General features: G+C 32.8%; 2 protein-coding genes and 2 pseudogenes across 3 annotated transcripts in view; 3 read left to right on the forward strand and 1 right to left on the reverse strand.

The window, feature by feature from the left end:
• LOC114381839 overlaps positions 1-3,441 on the forward strand; it is a 4,018-nt pseudogene extending 577 nt beyond the window's left edge. The window contains exons 2-3 of the transcript XR_003660099.1: positions 7-744; positions 2,903-3,441. The product of XR_003660099.1 is annotated as an uncharacterized protein At5g39570-like (transcript). The remainder of the gene's footprint in view (positions 1-6; positions 745-2,902) is intronic.
• Positions 3,442-4,512: 1,071 nt separating this feature from the next.
• On the reverse strand, positions 4,513-8,758 carry LOC114381136 (transmembrane emp24 domain-containing protein p24delta9-like). Its single transcript, XM_028340317.1, has 4 exons — positions 8,387-8,758; positions 7,809-8,021; positions 5,590-5,666; positions 4,513-4,876 (listed from the first exon to the last, which is right to left on the reverse strand). The coding sequence occupies exons 1-4, from the start codon at positions 8,600-8,602 to the stop codon at positions 4,732-4,734; spliced, it is 651 nt and encodes a 216-aa protein (XP_028196118.1). The 5' UTR covers positions 8,603-8,758; the 3' UTR covers positions 4,513-4,731.
• Positions 8,759-14,810: 6,052 nt separating this feature from the next.
• Positions 14,811-15,364, forward strand: LOC114381632 (annotated as a pseudogene).
• A 1,472-nt stretch (positions 15,365-16,836) lies between these two features.
• Positions 16,837-18,715, forward strand: LOC114381850 (UDP-glycosyltransferase 74G1-like). The gene is made up of 2 exons (XM_028341073.1): positions 16,837-17,594; positions 17,907-18,715. The coding sequence occupies exons 1-2, from the start codon at positions 16,950-16,952 to the stop codon at positions 18,609-18,611; spliced, it is 1,350 nt and encodes a 449-aa protein (XP_028196874.1). The 5' UTR covers positions 16,837-16,949; the 3' UTR covers positions 18,612-18,715.
• The last annotated feature ends 1,068 nt before the right edge of the window (positions 18,716-19,783 follow it).

Here is a 19,783-nt window from a genome sequence, read left to right on the forward strand (position 1 = left end):
AGGAAGCAGGAGTCGAAATATGGATCCGGGTATGGTGGAAGGAAGGAAGAAGGTGAATACGGGTCAGGATATGGTGGAAGAAAGGAGGAGCCGGAATATGGATCTGGGTATGGTAGAAGGAAGGAAGAAGGTGAATACGGGTCAGGATATGGTGGAAGAAAGGAGGAACCGGAATATGGATCCGGGTATGGTAGGAAAGAAGAGGGTGAATACGGGTCAGGATATGGGTCCGGGTATGGTGGGAGAAAGGAGGAGTCTGAATATGGATCTGGGTATGGTGGAAGAAAGGAAGAACCTGAATATGGATCTGGGTATGGTGGGAGAAAGGAGGAATCTGAATATGGATCCGGGTATGGTGGGAGAAAGCAAGAATCTGAATATGGATCCGGGTATGGTGGCAGGAAGGAGGAACCAGAATATGGATCCGGATATGGTGGAAGGAAGGAGGAATCTGAATATGGATCAGGATATGGAGGAAGGAAGCAAGAATCAGAATATGGATCCGGGTATGGTGGAAGAAAGGAGGAGAGTGAATATGGATCCGGGTATGGAGGGAGGAGTGAGTATGAGGAGAAACCTAGCTATGGGAGGAGCAACTATGAGAGCCAAGGAGGAGGAGGAAGGGTTGAGTATGGTTATGAGGGGCGTCCACCCCGGCAGGAGGAGGAGGAGGGGTTCCGCAAGCCCTCCTATGAGAGGAAGGCTGATGATGATGATGATGAGGGCTATGGTCGTAAGAAATATGTGAGTACTAGTACTACTCTTTCCATTCCTTACTCATGAGTGAATGGCCTATGATCGATAGTGTACAGAGATTTTACTTTGTTATTTGATCACAAACTGTCATATACAATAAGTTTATTGATTACTACCTTAGGAGTCTTTTTCTTTTCTTCTTTTTTATTGACAAATGTTAATTGTTAGTTTTATCCGCAGAGGAGGTCAAACTCGCGACCTTTCCCCTCTTCCCTTCTCCCTTAACCACCTAACCCACTTTATATCTCCTATTACCTTGATTGGTTCATAGTTACATTGATAGTACATCAAAATTAAAACTTTTAACGAATTGTCAAATTATTGATAGTGTAGAGAGATTTTACCTTAGATGTTGTACTCACAATAATTTCTGATTAGTTGATAGTTACACTGATGGTGCACCAAAATTAAAACTCTTAACGAATTGTGGAATTGGTATTTTGGTGTACTTTAATTCTTAAGTAAGATGGTATTTTTGCCATTGCAAGTAATGCTTCTCATTGTGATTTGAGTTATGTGTATGATTCAGTTCTTGAATTGTTTGTGCATTGCAATGCTGCTGTAATTGCTTGAACTAATTGATAGAAGAAAACTTAGATGCAATTAGTGTTGTCAAATGGTGGCGTCATGACCACTATAGCAGAATGGCATGGCGGATTTTTCGCCAACTGCCAGAGACAATTGCATATCTATATGGCGGAATTTTGACCTTCTGCTCTATTCCACCATCCTCCATTGATAACATTGGATGGAATTCATTATATGGTTTTGGTGTTATTCTCTTGTTAAAATTGGAGTTTCACATTATTAAACTTATCCTAATCTTCAATGCAAATCTTTAATACAGGGATTACCAAAATAAAATTCCAATTCTAATTGTAGAACAATATCATATTCATACAAGGAACTGCATCTAAGTTTTTTTGTTATGGGATACCATGTATGGATTTGGCTGTGCTAGAATTTGATTTGCTTTATGTTTAGACTCCAAAAACCTTGTGTTGGTATTTGATTGCATTGTTTCTTCTAGTTGATATGATTGAGTGGATTACCCTGATGCATTGTAGTATACATAGATCCTTGGTATTGTGCTTTAAAAGGTCATGAATATTTTTGAGCTTACTTTCTAATGAATGCATGAAAAGAAGGATCAGGTGTTAAATTTTTTAATGTTATTTAAATTATTAAATTAATATGATTACTGAGTATACAACCAACTATCCAACCCATAAACGTGTGTTTTGCCACTGACAAAAACACACATGGAGAGATTACAAAATTGTGACTATCAAAGTAAGTCCTGTACTTCTGTTTGAATTTAGATATAACAGAACATAGATGAATGGTTGAATTTTCTGTTCTGTACTTCAGTTTATGTGATTAATCCTTTAGATGGTGCTTTTGTCTTTGTTGACCTTAGATATTACTGCACTGATATTCTGATTATTTGACCAAATCATCTAGTTCTCCGTGTAGTTCTTGAGTGGACATTATTAATGGTTTTCTTGTTCCCTAATGCCCTGTGTACCTTTGAAAGAATATCTGCATTTAGGCCATTTGGACCTTTACTGTTTTTGTTAAATGAGCCATCATTACATTTAATGGTGCAAGGTTTATGCATGTATAAGCATCTGCATGTGTAAGTTTTGTGGTTGGGTGCACCCATGAGTATAGATTATGCTGGAAACTCCTTGGCATGGATTGGCAAACAATATTTGGATTTCTGAATTTTCTTATTCTACTAACCATTTCACAAGTATTGCAGGAATCAATCTTCTCAAGTTAAATTTTCGTGACAACATCAAATTAAATTTGTGTCTATTTCTTAATAAATATTAAATATGTGGATTATATCTTAATATTTATTATGAGATCAATAGACACAAAATTTAAGGATCTATCATGTATATGAGAGGATTCTTTCTCTAAGTATTGCAATCGTTATACAGTGCTTCCCATGTCCAACATTCCAATAGTGTGCGCATGCATTTAATAGATTTTACTAGCATTGCACAAAAAAAAAGCAGATTTTACTAGCAGAATAAAAATGCTATGAAATAGTTGCGAATACTAAGATTTGCATGCTATATAAAGTTCTTCGGATTGAAGTTGGTATTCATTTTATGATATTTTCCTACCATCGCAGGGAGATGACTCAGATGATGATGATGGGAGAAAGAAGCATCACCACAAGCATCACCAATACAAGAGTTATGATGATGAGTAATCAAAATGCCAGTGCGTGCTGTGTGAATCAAAGTCATCCCATAATTACCTACTAAATAACGGGTTGACGTATTATACCTTCCTTCCAGTGTGTTTAGACTATTACTGTGATGTGAAGTCTTGAGCTTTATGAACTGTTGGTCTAAGCTTAATGTGAGGTCTTTGGCTTTGGAGTTCTAATAATATCCGTTATGTTTGAGTGTGTTAAATTATTTCCTTAGTTTGAATGAGTTTATGTGCCCTGCATCATGTAATTTTACCTTCTAATTATTGCTGGCTAAGTTTTAAGGGAAGATTCCAACCTTGATATATGCATGGTAAGTTCGATATGATAATCATATCCTACAAGAACACCCGTGTTCGTATAATTTACACACCGGAAGGTATAATACGTCAAAATTGGTTGCACAAGTATAAACTTTGTATTTTGTGTTGAGTAGAATTTGAGTGAGTTATTTATCCATTGTTTTTAAAAAATACATTTGATATTTGCACAGTGATTTTACTTTATTCACTCTTAAAATGTCTTTTCTAAATGTATTTTTTTAACGTTATTTCTTAAATAATTCTACCAACGTTAAACGGTTCAAATTAATAACAAAATTCTACACCAAATGAAATCAAGTAATGTAAAATGAGTTTTAAAGCAACATTATCGTTAAGAGGTACGTGGAATGTCAAAATGATAGTACCAAAGTGAGATGGGATAGGAAATCCAGGGTAGAAAGAGTTGTCATTGTGTTGGTCAGCAGAAATTGCCTAAACTAGTAATTAAGTTCTTCCGAAGCTTCACATAACAGAATTGTCACTTCATACATTTTTGGAATCATTTGCTGTCTTTCAAATGTTAACATAGTATTCGGTACAGTTGAATAAAACATTATGAAAGTGTGAGGATTGAAAAGAGATGAAAAATATTATAGAGGGAAGAGTAAAGTTTGATTTAGATGAAATAAAATTTTTTTAAAAAAATTTAAATTAAAGTGATTATGTAAACTAGAAAAGAAATATTTGAATTAAAGCGATTATGGAAACAAGAAAAGAAAAATAATAATTTAAACATATAACCAATTTTCATTTTACCCCAACTAAATTATATTGTTTTTGGTTTTTTAAATGATTTTTTTAAAATAAAAGGCATATAATTGATTATGCCCTAGGAATAATCGGTTGTATGCCTTTTCAAGACCCTTATTTTAATTAAAAAATAAGATGCTCACGGGAGTCACAAATAAAGAGGGTTGTTTTTGTCATTAACAGTATTACTATTACTGTTGATTTCATCTGTTTTCATGCTGACTTTCAACCCTCTTTCACTTTCACGCCCACTTTCACTTTCACCCCATCTTTCATTCATAACGAACAGAGTGTAATGTAGTCATAGGTTTCAATTATAACACGACGATGACAAGATATAAACATTGCCAATTTTGACCATTTGTATGTTGAAGTTTCTTATGGGCTTTTATCATCAAGAAATAACATTAAGTGCTCAGATTGAATGAAAAAGGATAACTTTCAAATCACAAATTTAAGGGCCTGTTAAGAAATGTAACTATTATTTCTAAGTTAATACCGGTTCATAATTGTAGCATACATTTAATATGACTTGCGATGGGCAACAATTCTAATTACCATAAAATGTAAAAGTGAAAGATGAACTAATCATACATTTGGATACACAAGGAACAACCAGGTACAGAAAATAAAAAATTCAGAAGCCAGATGAACAAAATTCGTGTGATGAACTTAGAGGAGCTTCTTCCTCTCAAAGAATGTCTTCAAATGCCATAGTTGCAAACCAGCCACAGACAAGCAAACCACAATCGAAAGGAAACTGAAGGTAAACATCTTGCTGTTTGTTGCTTTGTTAAGATCTTGCATCTCTTCCTCCCTATACAAGCCACATGGATAAAAAAGGTCACCAAAAATTCAGTGAAAAACACCATTAGAATGAAAAGAAACTCTTATGCTGCTGTAGTGTTCATGACCATGTAAAGCCAAAGCCAAACCTCCCAAAAATTAAACATAAAATAGAAGCCTGTAGTCAGTTATATACGCATCTAATTGCTTCCTTCCTTGGCATATCACTCTCATGAACCATACAACATCACATGTAAGCAAAGAAGTTTATTCACAAGGGTGGAGTGGAGCACAAGGAACAAATACATTGCAGGCATAACAGACAACAAATTTCTGATTCACTCCAGCCCATTAAATGATTAGAAAAGACAATGTGGTGAATGACACAGAATAATGTAGGTTATACCTGGGGGGAAAGAAAAATAATGCCAGGGATTACGTTCATCTCTATCTCAGGGACAGAGACAAAATTAATTGTATAGTTTATACATGTATTTCAGTCAGTATATGGAAAAGTTAGGAGGAATATACACAGCTGCACCTAGAGAGAGATCCCTCCCAGCAAAAGATTCCAATTTCTTCTGACCCAACAGCTATATATTCCTTTTATCTTCCATTTAAAAGAAATTACCTCAGCAAAACATCTTTTCCATCAAAGGATCATATGGAGAACCGAGAACCATTATATACTAAATGGCATAACAATATCAAGAGACTTGTTGGCAGAGGTCAGTGAATTAATACCTTTCTCGAAGATAAAACATCTCGTCATGGATGGATAGGACAGTATCATATAGCTTCTTCAACTCAAATTCCATTACCTAGACAATAGGGGGGAAAACAACACATCAATAAACACAAAAGACCAAATCACCTACATCAATAAAATACTGGTTCCTATCCCTATATCATAGAAAGGTGAAAGAAATTAGGATGGTATTTAGATTCATATTACTACTTTGTGTATATTACCATAAAATGTAGTAGGAACTAAACAGGGAACAATAACAAATGAACAATGACATAACAAATGTTCATAATTGTTGGATTTGACCTCTTAAGCAAGATACACACAAAAAAGTAAAAAAAAAAAAAAAGGGTTAACCACTTAGTAATAGATAAAATAAGATGGATCCAAAACTGTGGTATAAAGCTAAATCTGGGTTACTGGTATATCATGTCTCAACCAGGTTATGCCGGTTCCTTAATTTCTCTATGAATACAACCAGAACTAGAATTTCAGGAAATTCCATTGACTGAGCTTTTAAACAGATTTTGTGTTTCTAGTAATGCACTATTATGATGCTATAGTGGAGTAGCAAGAGCAGACCCGGGCACATTTACTCTGATGCATTTTTTGCTTTAGAAACATTATAGGATTCGGAACCCTTCATTATTTCGCATCATTCATATGTTCTTATGCTCCTAGATTGATGGTGATTGTGAGGAAACTGAGTTATTATTTATCACGAATTTCTGTAAAAAAAATAAATTCGAGTGAGTATTTATGTGTGGTATAAATTATTTAGTTTGTACTAGGAGCAACCATCCCGCTTTCCTTTATACAATCATAGAGTTTTCAAGGTCAGGCATTACATGTTGCTACCCTGGATTGATAATTATGATCTTAGCATAGAAAAAATTGCTGGATAAAAAAGGTTGGACTGTTAAAGATTTTAAAAGAGAGATAAGGGAAAACAAGAACATTATGATATTGTCCCTATATTTATATTAGCCACATCTCCAAAAAGTAGCCAATCAAAGCAAGACCAAACTTATACTGTATCAGTTTTCCAGATAGAATGGAAAACACAATCATAACATCAGTTAATAATCCTGCAGGTATGCAAAACCATGAAAAGGGCACAGATAAGTTCTCTGTGCATTGCGCAATTTAGCTATATATATCTGCTATATAACCAGGAAAAGAGCACACGACAACTTATCTTTGCATAGTGCAAAATATCTTATATATAGAAAAGAAATACTATTAGGCAATATATCTAAGGCAATTGTAAATGAATTTACTAAATGGGGTCGCCTACATGTTCAAAGCTCACTGGGCTCTGTCAGAAACCTATATTTTCAGGGGAAACAAATCTAGAGAGCAAGGTTTCTCAATAGTTTCAAATAAAAATTAGTAGAACTACATTGGTGATCTATGATGCACAGATACGATACGTGTATCGGATACGTACATTTATTTTAAAATATGGATACGATATGTGTAAAATATATATTTAAAAATATATAAGAATTCATAAAACATGATAAATATATAATTGTAATTTTGCAATTCTAAAATAAAAACATACTTCTTGAACATTACTAAAAATAAAATTATAAATCATTGTCATCATAAATTACTTTCTATTATTTACATATAGGAACAATACTATCAATCTCATTCCTTTCTTGAAATCATTCATAAAGAGAACAATCAATTTTCATTTTTGGTTCATTAACGGAAAGTGTTTCTATATTATACATGCTTACATGTTTCTTGTAGTTGTATTGGACTTTCATTAAATGCTTTAAAAGCTTGGATACTTCACCGATACGTGTATCGGTGAAGTATCCAAAGAGTATCAGTATCAGATACGTGAAGCAAATTGAGTTATCGGTGCTTCATAGATTTGGATACTTCACCAATACGTATTGGCGAAGTATCCAAGAGTATCAGTATCGGATACGGATACAGATACGTGAAGCAAATTGAAGTATTCGTGCTTCATAGTTGGTGATCAATGTAATAGAGATTCAACAAAGTTTTACATTGGAACAAAGCTGTCTAATACAGCCCTCTTCAATATTCAGGCTTGGGAAGGCTGCATAATGATTTTTCAAAAAAGAACCAACACAGAAAGAGTTAAAAATACTATAATAATGATAACAGATTACTGATCACATACATACTAAGTACAAACAAATGCTGAGTCACAGAACAATAGAATACTACTTACTTCAATCTGCCCTTTCTTGGCAACCTTTGACCAATCTTTGGCAGCAACCCCAGTTCTCCACTCAAATTCAATAGTTACCACCGACGGGGCATCCCTGGTATCCTGTACCCAAAAGCAAGCTGAGTAGTCACCAGCCTCAGATGCCGTAAATGCATAATTACCAGAATCCACATGATCTCCAAAGTGATATGTGTGCGCATGAGGCGACGTCACCTGGCAAACACACACACAAACACAATCTCAAAGTCAATCCCACAGAGATAACAAACCACAGGACGCCTCATAACAAATCACAAACGATTAAGAAACATTGTACGACTGTCCCATTTAAGATTCAATGCTTTTCACAAGATTCAATTTTCTTCCTTCTATTTTGGAAAGTGCAAGTTTATTTATTTATTTATTGCAAAGTCAAGTTTTTTGGGGGTGTCTACAACCTCGTATTAGCTGCATTGTCTGCAATTTCCCGCAATATCAAGAACGCGATAGAAACTGCGACCGCAATTTAAAACCTTGGGAAAATGCTGCATTTTCACTGTCAAAACAAGGGTTTGGCGGTGATTCAATGACGAAGTTACCTTGACAATGATCCTGTGGGAATCGGGAAGTGGGTAACCTTCTTGGGGATTAACGACACTGTACTTTCCCACGCTCATCGCGTTAGTCTTAATGTCCTCTGAAATGCACTTGGTTTGACCCGATTGAAGGTCGAACCGCATCGAATTCGCGACGCTACACATCACTGCAAGGGAGAGAAGTGCGAGGGAACGAACCGAATCGGACATTGCTGCCATGGCAAGTTCTCAATTTGGGGTAATTTTGGGATCTGAGGGACAGATTAGGGTTTGAATGAGAACGGAAAAGGGAGAAGCAAAACGACAGTGGAGAAGAGCCACAGTGAACTCAAAACGGAAAGATGCGAAAAGTAACGACCAGGATTTGGTTTTGTTATAGTACTAACAGTTCGACGGTATTCCCTGGGACTAGGAGCTTCTATGGTTTAGAGTTTAGAAAGAAAAAAAAATAGAATCTCTAATTAAAAATAATTTTCCAACATGAATAATAATATATGCACACTTTTATACTCTTATTTAATTACAAATATTAGGCATAATAAGTTTACTAATTTCTGTAATAACTATTTTGAAAATCATTATGTATTTTATTAATTAGTTATCTGTATAAAATCTTGTATACTAATAATACATAACAATAATCGATTATACATATAATTAATTATTAAAATAATTTAATTTTTTAAGCTATCTCAAACATATTCCAAGTCTATTTATTATAGATCCATTATTACATATGGATATATCATAATTAACTGAAAATTTAATTGATATAAATTTATGAGTAAAGTCATTAAAAAACTAACAATAAAAAGATTAATCATGTCTGTTGTATTTTATTTTGAATAAAAGAGATGAAAATAAAAAAATAATTCCAATATATTAATAAAAATAACTTAGAACAATATAAAAAACTTAATTGCAAAATTTATCTTCATATATTATTTATTTCATCAAATCAATTCTTCTATTATATTTTAAAATTTATTATCTTAGTCTTTCTATTTTTAATTTATTATCTGAGTTTTCCTATATTTCAAATTTTATTCTTTTTTAATTTATTATATTTTTATAATCGTATACATTATCTTTTAAAATATAATATATAAGATTAAATTTTATTTTCAAATAAATTAGAATATGTAAATTTATATAAGTTTTATTTTTATTTTATATATTATATTTATCTTTTAAAATAATGTTTTTGATTTAGTGAAAATATTTTTTTATCTATATTAAGATATTCATGTTATTTATAGTAATATAGATAAAAAAATAATGTCAATAAATTAAATACATAAATATTTTAAAAAATAAAAATACTATCATTTTATTTAATTACATATCTTTATTATATAATTTAATTTTTTAAAAGATTACATACCTGATTAAAAAAGTTAAATATAAATAAAAAAATACTACTATAATAAATAAAAAGAATATATAAAATAAAAACAAAACTTATATAAGTATACATATTCTTATTATTTATTATAGTAGTATTTTTTTATTTATATTTAACTTTATTTAGTCAGGTATGTAATTTTTTAAAGAATTAAGTTATACAATAAAGATACTTAATTAAATAAAATGATAGCATTTTCTATTTTTTAAAATATTTATGTATGTGATTTATTGACATTATTTTTTTTATCTATATTATTATAAATAACATGAATATCTTAATATAGATAAAAAAAAATGGAATAGAAAGAATATCTAATCATAGAAAAAGAAAATTGAAAGCGTCTAGAAAAAGTGTTTTAGTATATATGTTTGCAAGTTGTTGAGCAGAAGCAATGGGCAACAACTTGATAAGGCCTAAATGTAGGTTCCCTCGCACAATGTGACAGTCTATCTCAATAATATCTTTTGTGTATTCGTGAAAGATAGGATTAGTAGAAATGTGAAGTGCGATGCAATTGTCACAAAACAAAAGAACTAGTCAAGTGTAAACAATCCCAAAATCATCAAGTAAGTAGGTTAATCATTGTAATTCACATGTAGCACTAGCTAGTGCACAATACTCAGCCTCTGAAGAAGAACTTCTAGAGACCGTGTCTTGCTTTTTGGATTTCCAAGAAATAAAGGAATTGCCAAGATAAACTAAGTAGCCAATGATAGATCGCCTGGTGTCAATACATCCTGACCAGTCAGAGTCACTAAATGCTTTGAGCTGGAATATGCTGGAAGCAGAGAAAAATAAACTAGAACCTGGTGTTGCTTTCAAGTATCTAAGAATCTTATAAGTTGCTTGTTTATGAGCTGAAGAAGGATACGCTACAAACTGACTTACATGTTGAATTGCATATGTAATATCAAGCCCTGTATTAGTGAGGTAAATAAGACGACCAATGAGCCTGCGATATGATAAAGTTTCTATATCATCAAGTGGAGTACCAAATTGTTAGTGTAGTCTTACACCGTAATCAATTGGAGTAGAAATAGGTTTACTCCTTAACATGCCTGCATCATGCAATATATGAAGAACATATTTTCTTTGACAAATATTGATCTCTTGTTTACTGTGAGCCACTTCAAATTCAAGAAAAAAAATTTAAGTTACCAAGGTTTTTGATTCTAAAAACTTCATCCAAAAGTTAAGTGATGGATTTAATCTCTAGAATATCATTGGATGACAAGACAATATCATTTACATAAACCAGTAAAGTAGTAGAAGACTGAAGATGTTGTTTAAGAAATAATGATTGATCAGAGGAATACTGTTTATAACCGTGTGAGATGAGGAAAATGGACAATCGAGCATACCATTGTATATCGGCTTGTTTAAGGCCATACAAAGATCTCTGTAATCTGCAAACTTGATTAGATTTGGTTGAGTGCATACCAGGAGGCAAAGTCATGTAAACCTCCTCATGAAGGTCTCCATGAAAAAAGGCATTATTCACATCTAATTGCTTTAAATGCCAGTTGTTAATAGCAGCTAAAGCACAGTATCAAGGTAGTTTTAACCTTCAATCTAAGTATACCCCTTTACTACTAACCTGACCTTATATCTTTTTACTGACCCATCAGCCTTGTGTTTAAGTTTATAAACCCATTTGCATCCAATAGCAAATTTGTTAGAAGTGAGGTCAGTCAAAATCCAAGTATGATTAGCCTCTAAAGCCTCAATTTTAGCATTCATCACTTTGATCCATTTGTTTGATTGGGAAGCTTCTTTAAATGACTTAGGTTTTGTCTTAGAGGATGCAAGTATGCAACCATGATAAAACTATGGTATGTAGGAGACAAACTTTTGTAAGATAAAACAAAGGCTAAAGGATAGCGAGTACCATGAGGATTGACCAATAACAGTTGATGTGAATGTAGTGTGAAAGTCTTGAAACTTCTTTGGTCTGGTTCTTTCCCTGTCAAATCTTCTAGGAGTAACAATAATTGGTGAATTTGATGGATAAAAAAAAGTGTCTGAGGAACCCAATTGCGAATGATCAACAAAAATGTTAGGTGATTGAGAATTATCAGGGATAGTAGAGTGTGAAGGTGGTGAAGAAAAATCCAAATTCTTACCATGATCATAAATGGTAGGATAGGAATGCACAGGGAATGTGGGAAAAGATTGAGAGGCACTAGGATAGAAAAGATTGAGAGGCATAAGGGAAGCAGTCTTCATAGAAAATGACATGTCTAGATACCATTGTGACTCTAGTGGAAAGATCAAAGGTAATGTACCCTTTAGTGGAAAGATCAAAGGTAATGTACCCTTTAGTGAGAGTGCTAGTGTAGCACAAGTAACTAAAGACTTTTAAGGAAGAAATGTCATATGCAGTGCCATATAATTTTTCAAAAGGAGACATATTATTAAGAAGTGGAGTTGGTAAACAATTGATACGTAAAACAACATGTTGTAAAGCAAAAGACCAAAAAATTGGTGGTAACTTGGACAGAAAAAGAAGTGTTCAAGTAGCATTTAATAAATGCTGATGTTTTTTCTCTACTATTCCATTTTGTTGTGGAGTTTCAACATAGGAAGCCTGGTGTATTATACCAGTACTATGATAAAACTGTTTCATGATAAACTCAACACCATTATCTGATCAAATAGCTTTCACTTTTGTATTAAATTGCCTCTCAACATAGGAAACAAAGGCTTGTAAATGAGTTTGAGTCTCAGTTTTAGAAGTCATTATAAAAATCCAAACAAATCTAGTGTGATCATTCATAATGGTAAGAAAATACTTGTGTCCATTCAAAACAGTTATGGCACAAGGGCCCCAAATATCTACATGTATCAAAGAGAAAGGACTAGAAGCATAGGAGTCACTATTAGGAAATGGAAGTTTTCTCTATTTTGCTTTATGGCAAGTGTCACAAACAAAAGTTTTATCACAAGTCAACATAGGATAAGTTTGTTATGACAATTGCATCCTATCATATGAAGGATGACTTAAATGAAAATGCCAAACATCAATGATTTCTTTATTACAAGACAACACAGACTTAACATAAATGAAATTATTGTTAGCCTTGGGAACTGAATTGATAGCATGTACTCTAAGCTTGTATTGACTTTCCACTACACTAATTGCATTAATCATCCTCTGGCTGCTTATATCTTGAATCAAACATGAATTAGAAAAGAAGGTTAACTTGCAATTTAATGTAGAAACCAATTTTGATATAGAGATTAAATTGAAATTGAAAGATGGCAAGTATAACACATCTTCTAAGTGTAAAAACTCCGTAAATTTGACTGTTCTAGAGTGTGTGGCTATGACTTGTTGACCAGTAGGTAGGCGAACTACTATCGGATTTATTTCTCTATATGTAGTATAACAAGTCAATGAGGATGCAATATGATCTATAGAACTAGAATCCAAAATCCATGTTGCAGCTTTAGGCTTTTGAACATTACAAACAAGGAATAGTATATTACCTATGCTTGATGTATGAGTAGAACTTGTACCAATCTGGTTAACCTATGATCCACGAGAGCTATTATTGCTGGCAGCCAACAAAGACGTAAGTGTTTGATACTATTGCTGAGTGATTTTAATATCTTGACCACCATTACTAGTCTCTGAACTCAAAACATTTTCTTCTTCCATAACAGTGTTATTAACTAAAGCTCCTTCAGGTTTATACAATTCGTGACTAGGTGGATAACCGTGCTTCTTATAGCACTCATCCACTATATTATTAGTGATACCACAATGGGTGTAAACTTTACCATTGTTGCTTTTGCCTCCTAGCCCTCCTCTACCAAAACCTCTACTGGAGAAGAAATTAGGTGGAAAATCATTTTTCCTATAACATGTTTCTGCTGTGTGATTATCTCTACCACAGTAACTGCAAGAATTAGATGACCGAGTATTAGCAGCAGCATTAACCAAACTCAGATTGTGAAGTGCATTAGAACTTGCGAATTGCCTTTCTTGTTGTGCCATATAAGAGAAAACTTTGTTAATCGATGGCAAGGGATCCATCATGAGTATGTTTGATCTAACATGATTGTACTGATCATTTAGACCACGCATAAACTCCATTATTCTATCTTAATCTTTCCTTTTCTTTACATCAACAAGAGCATCACAACCACATTTAGAAGCACATGTACACACATGATTGGGTTGATAACTCTCAAGCTCATCCCAAATTGTTCTTAGCTTTGTAAAATAATCAATAATATCCATGTCCTTGTTTAATCAAAGCTAATTTGTGTTGTAAATCGGAAATTCAAAGCAAATCACCTTGTGAGTTTTGTGCTTTTAAATCTTTCCAGATATCAACAACGTTGTCCATCCATAAAATGCTCTGATGAATGGAAGTTGCAACTGAGTGTACAAGCCATGAACCACCATGTTATTCGCTCTTTTCCAAGCTGCGTACAATCTATGATTCGAGGCTAGTTGAGGAAGGGAACCATCGACAAATTCTACTTTGTTCTTTGCACTCAAGGCCATGAGAGCTTATATGCTCCAAGAATTGTAATTTGTTGGATCCAAAAAAGGAAAAACTAATGAGGTAGCTGGATTTTCACTAGGGTGCAGGTAGTTAGGGCTATGAACACTAAGAGATTCATCTTGTTCTTCACTCATCTAGAAGAATCAACAGAGTACTAAATAGATTGAACAAACAAACGAGAAAAAGATGAAGGATAGAGTAGCGCAGCAGAGCTCTTCAATTGAAGAGCTTTGATACCATAACAAAGGTATGAAGAAATGTCATGGATGAACTCAAATGAAGAAGAAGAGATATCTTGTGAATGAAGCTATTGGAATAGAGAGAATATCTTATCATAGAAAAATGAATTAGAATTGTGTGTATTGTTGATTGATGAATATAAAGTATTTTACATTACTTATATACTCTCTATAACTACCATAACAAAAAATTAACCACCTTTAACTAATTATAACAGACTTAGTTAGTTAGATAACTAATAACTAACTCAAATTACACTAGGATGATTAATATTGTTGTTTATGTATCGTTTGGGAGTATAGTTACCTTTGTTCATGAAAAAATGGAAGAAGTAGCTTGTTATTCAAGAGAGTTCTCGAGTTATTTCTTGTGGGTGGTCAGAGCTTCAGAAGAAATTAAACTACCTATGAGAAAAGAACAGAAAAGGGTTTGGTAGTGACATGGTGCTCCCAATTAAAAGTTCTTGCTCACACGAGGCTGTGGGATGTTTTGTGATACATTGTGGTTGGAATTTCATATGACAAACCTTGTGCTTAGGAGTCCCCATAATTGCAATACCATGTTGGTCAGATCAGAGAACAAACGCAAAGCTTATTGCAGATGTTTGGAAAATAGGAATTAGAACTCCCATTGATGAGAAAAACATTGTGCGACAAGAAGCTCTAAAACATTGTATAAAAGAGATAATGGATGGAGACAAAGAGATGAAGACCAATGTCATTCAATGGAGGACTTTAGCTATATATAAGAGCTATCAGTGAAGGTGGAAGTTCTTATGAAAATATTATAGAATTTACGAATAATTTATTTTATTAATAAGCTTGATCATGTTCTAAATTAGAAATTACTTCGTGATCAGACAAACAATTCCTATTTTATATTTTCAGATGGAAGTTGATGGATAATTATTACTTCTATAAGCTTCATGTCCTAAATTAAAATTACTTCGTTGTACAACATATGTATTATTATTATTATTACTTTCTTTTAAATAAATTGCCTCGTGGACTTCGGTCTTAAATCCACCTTTGTCTCGAGTGTTTAGGTTTTTAGTAAGTCTTGTAACGCATGTACAGCTAATAATTTGCAGTAGTACTTGTTGAACCACACCCCAATGTTAATTAAGTAAGCACTCCAAGCCAGATTGTTGCCGGCAAAAATATAAAATAAAATGTTAGTCACTAGTCAGGTTGACATCATTTTGAAACATGATGATTTTGACCTACTCCTTTCTCCTTTAAAACCCGAGCGAACACTATACATTTTTATTACTTATTATTATGCATATTACTCCAATTTCTCACTACTATGACAATCCTAATACCAACACGTAGATCTTTAGTCCCCACAATAGGAAAAGTGTTGGTGCTTTTACCAGTGGATTTGAACAAAATACAAACAAACTATAATGCCAGAAACCAACTGTATCCCCTAGGGTATATCGTTCTAAGATATATTTAACTTGTCCTCCCTTGTCAATGTTTTGAGACTTATTCTAGACTAAATTAATATAGATCTATATATCTCTACAAAGTTTTTTTTATGAGACATATCTCTATATAAAGTTCTATTATATGGAAATACGTATTATGGGTAATCAACAGAGGTAGACCGCACGATGAAATCTCACCGGTTGAAATGAATTTTCAAATAACTCAACTACCGAATAAAATGTTCTAAAAGTTTAAGGTGACAAACTCAGCATATATATGTATCGTAATATACGATGAAAAAAATCTCCTTAAACAGGTCTATTTCTCCATAAGAATATACTATTTACTAAATAAAATCAAGAGAAAGAACGAAAAGAGAAGAAATTCAAGCTTCATGCTTTTGTCGTCTCTTGTAAGACCTGATCAAGGTATTAAATTTATTTTCCCTTAATATGCTTTTGTCAAGAGCACTTGCAAATATGAGTGCAATTCAATCTAAAAGTGTTCAGTTCAATGTAACACCTTCAAGACTTGTGAGATAGAAGACTTGCTACAAAAGAATTTTGTAAATTAAATAGTATTTAACTTCGGTAATACGCAAAAAAAGATTTACATTAAAAAATTATGCATATTATCAATATAAAATTCTAATTCTAATTGAACAACAATACATACGACACCTATGAAATTATATGTAAGTTTTGTCCTAGAACTGATATTGTCGTATACCACCTTCGATCAATCCATCCAATGCACAAATTAATTAATAATAAAGAAGTCTTGTGTGTCTTCTATGTTATTTCCTCCAATTAAACATTTCATTTCTATCACTTGGTTCACATGCCGTCCACAAATTGTCCTTTTCTTGGCTCTAACATTGAATAAATCAACCCCTTCCTCTCTCCAATGTCACATGCACTTACTCATGACCCAAACCAGCTCAGCAGAAGTTGAGGTTCATCACAAAAATGGAGAAGAAAAGCATGGTTAAGAAGAGAGCACACTGTTTGGTGTTGGCATATCCAGCTCAAGGTCACATCAATCCCATGCTTCAATTCTCCAAGCTATTGGAAAATCAAGGGGTGAGAATAACACTTGTTACAACCCGTTTCTACTACAATAACTTGCAAAGAGTGCCTCCTTCTATTGCCCTTGAAACCATCGATGATGGGTTTGACAAAGGTGGGCCTGGAGAGGCTGGAGGGTCCAAGGCCTATTTGGATCGGTTTAGGCAAGTTGGGCCAGAGACTTTTGCTGAGCTTCTTGAGAAACTTGGTAAATCAAATGACCATGTTGATTGTGTGATTTATAATTCATTGTTACCTTGGGCACTAGATGTTGCCAAGAGATTTGGGATTGCTGGAGCTGCATATCTTACTCAAAATATGGCTGTGAATAGCATATATTACCATGTTCAATTGGGGAAGTTGCAAGCTCCACTCATAGAACAAGAGATTTCCCTTCCTGCCTTACCCAAACTTCATCTTCAGGACATGCCTTCTTTCTTTTTTTATGAAGATTTGTCTTTGCTTGATTTGGTAGTGAGTCAGTTCTCCAATATCGACAAAGCTGATTGGATCCTATGTAACACCTTCTATGATCTGGATAAAGAGGTAAGAAAAAAAATATAGATACATTATATACTTTTGTATTTAACTTAAATGTCTGGTTTTTGTGTCAAGGTACACTAGGAGGATATTCAATATAAATTCTTTGATCTTATTGATGTAGGAAGTGAGAACTATAAATATAAATTATTATATCATATTTGAATGATTAAGATTAAAAGAAAAATGTACATGATTTTTTAAGTAATGATGCAAATAATCACTAACTTTTAATCTTGGTTATTAATGTATGATGTGTGATTCAGATTTATAGCTCACATTCTTGTAATGTGTCTCTAAAAACTATTTTTATATTAGATTACAGATTGGTTTATGAAGATTTGGCCAAAATTTAAGACCATTGGACCAAACATACCATCTTACTTCTTAGACAAACAATGTGAAGATGACCAAGATTATGGGATTACACAATTTAAGAGTGAAGAATGCATGGAATGGCTAGATGATAAGCCAAAAGGCTCCGTTGTTTATGTATCGTTTGGGAGTTTAGTTACCTTTGGTGAGGAACAAATGAAAGAACTAGTTTGTTGTTTGAGAGAGTGCTCGAATTATTTCTTGTGGGTGGTTAGAGCTTCTGAACAAATTAAACTCCCTAAAGATTTTGAGAAAAGAACAGACAAGGGTTTGGTAGTGACATGGTGTCCCCAAGTAAAAATTCTTGCTCACGAGGCTGTGGGATGTTTTGTGACACATTGTGGTTGGAATTCCATATTAGAAACCTTGTGCTTAGGAGTCCCAATAGTTGCAATACCATGTTGGTCTGATCAGAGCACAAATGCTAAGCTTATTGCAGATGTTTGGAAAATAGGAATTAGAGCCCCAGTTGATGAGAAAAAGGTTGTGCGACAAGAAGCTCTAAAACACTGTATAAAGGAGATAATGGATAAAGGCAAAGAGATGAAGATCAATGCCCTTCAATGGAAGACTTTAGCTGTAAGAGGTGTTAGTAAAGGTGGAAGTTCTTACGAAAATGCTGTAGAATTTGTGAATAGTTTATTATAACATTCATAAGCTTCATGTTCTAAATTAGAAATTACTTTATGATCGAACTTAAACAATTTCTATTCTTTATTTTTACGTAAGAGTTTGATGAATAACTTATTGCATAGCTCCATGTCCTAAATTGATTTTCTGCACATGTAAATAAGAAAGAAGGCAGATCCTTATGTTGAAGTTTAGGTATCGCCGAAAGGGAATTCTCATGGTCTGTGAGGGCGAACTTGCAACTTTCCCAAGTGAACATCATAATATATAATATATAGGGTAAATAATTATTTTTGTTCATAAATATGTAAAACATTGATAAATTTATCCTTGAAAAATAAAAATTTAAATTTTAATCCATGAAAGTAAAAAAAGTGCAAAAAATTCATAATTCATTAATTTTTGTCTGTTACCGTTAATGAAAAAATCTACGTGATACATTCAAGGACGAATCTGGCAGCACTCTACAAAAATAACTATTTACCCATAATTTAATTTAATTTTCATTTTTTTCCCTTTTTTAATTGTTGCAAGTATAATATTACAATAAACATTTAAAAAAATAGAAAAACAAGTATAAATTAGAACAAACATAATAATAGACATAATCTTGATTAATAAGCATAATTTATCTGTTGTTCTGATATTTTTATTGTGACAACATTAAGTAATGACAAAATCAAGTTGTGTCTGATTTTTTTGTAAGGATTAATTTAATGATTGTGCATTTTTGTTTGAGTCTCATATTTTTATAAGGTATTGTCAAATTAGAAATTTTAAAGCAATTAACAAATTATGTTTATTAATTAATATTATGCTTATTATTATGTTTGTTCTAACTTATCTTTGTTTTCCTATTTTTTAAAGTGTTTATCATAATGTTATGTTTTCAACGAAAAATGGGAGAAAGATAAAAATTAAATTATATATTGGACAAATAGTCATTTTTGTCCCTAGATGTGTAATGCGTTGACAAAGTCGTCTCACATAAACTCTTTCATTAACAGTAACGGACACAAGTTAATGGATGGATAAATTTGTCGTACTTTTTTCATCATTTTTGAAGATTAAAATTTGAATTTTGATATTTTGATGATAAATTTATCAATACTTTACATACTTAAAAACAAAAATAACTATTTATCCAAATATATATATTACTACTAGAACAGTCATATTTTGACAAAGAT

This window comes from Glycine soja, chromosome 13, assembly GCF_004193775.1.
Source record: "Glycine soja cultivar W05 chromosome 13, ASM419377v2, whole genome shotgun sequence".
NCBI lineage: Eukaryota > Viridiplantae > Streptophyta > Magnoliopsida > Fabales > Fabaceae > Glycine > Glycine soja.

What these genes read in the sequence shown, in the direction of transcription:
- LOC114381850 (XM_028341073.1), top strand. Translation starts at nt 16,950, where the DNA reads ATGGAGAAGAAAAGCATGGTTAAGAAGAGAGCACACTGTTTGGTGTTG. An exon ending in TCTATGATCTGGATAAAGAG is followed by an intron (nt 17,595 to 17,906) that starts GTAAGAAAAAAA and finishes TTTTTATATTAG; the next exon opens with ATTACAGATTGGTTTATGAA.
- LOC114381136 (XM_028340317.1), bottom strand. Translation starts at nt 8,602, where the DNA reads ATGGCAGCAATGTCCGATTCGGTTCGTTCCCTCGCACTTCTCTCCCTT. An exon ending in CCCACAGGATCATTGTCAAG is followed by an intron (nt 8,022 to 8,386) that starts GTAACTTCGTCA and finishes TGTGTTTGCCAG; the next exon opens with GTGACGTCGCCTCATGCGCA. An exon ending in ATGTTTTATCTTCGAGAAAG is followed by an intron (nt 4,877 to 5,589) that starts GTATTAATTCAC and finishes TGGCTTGTATAG; the next exon opens with GGAGGAAGAGATGCAAGATC.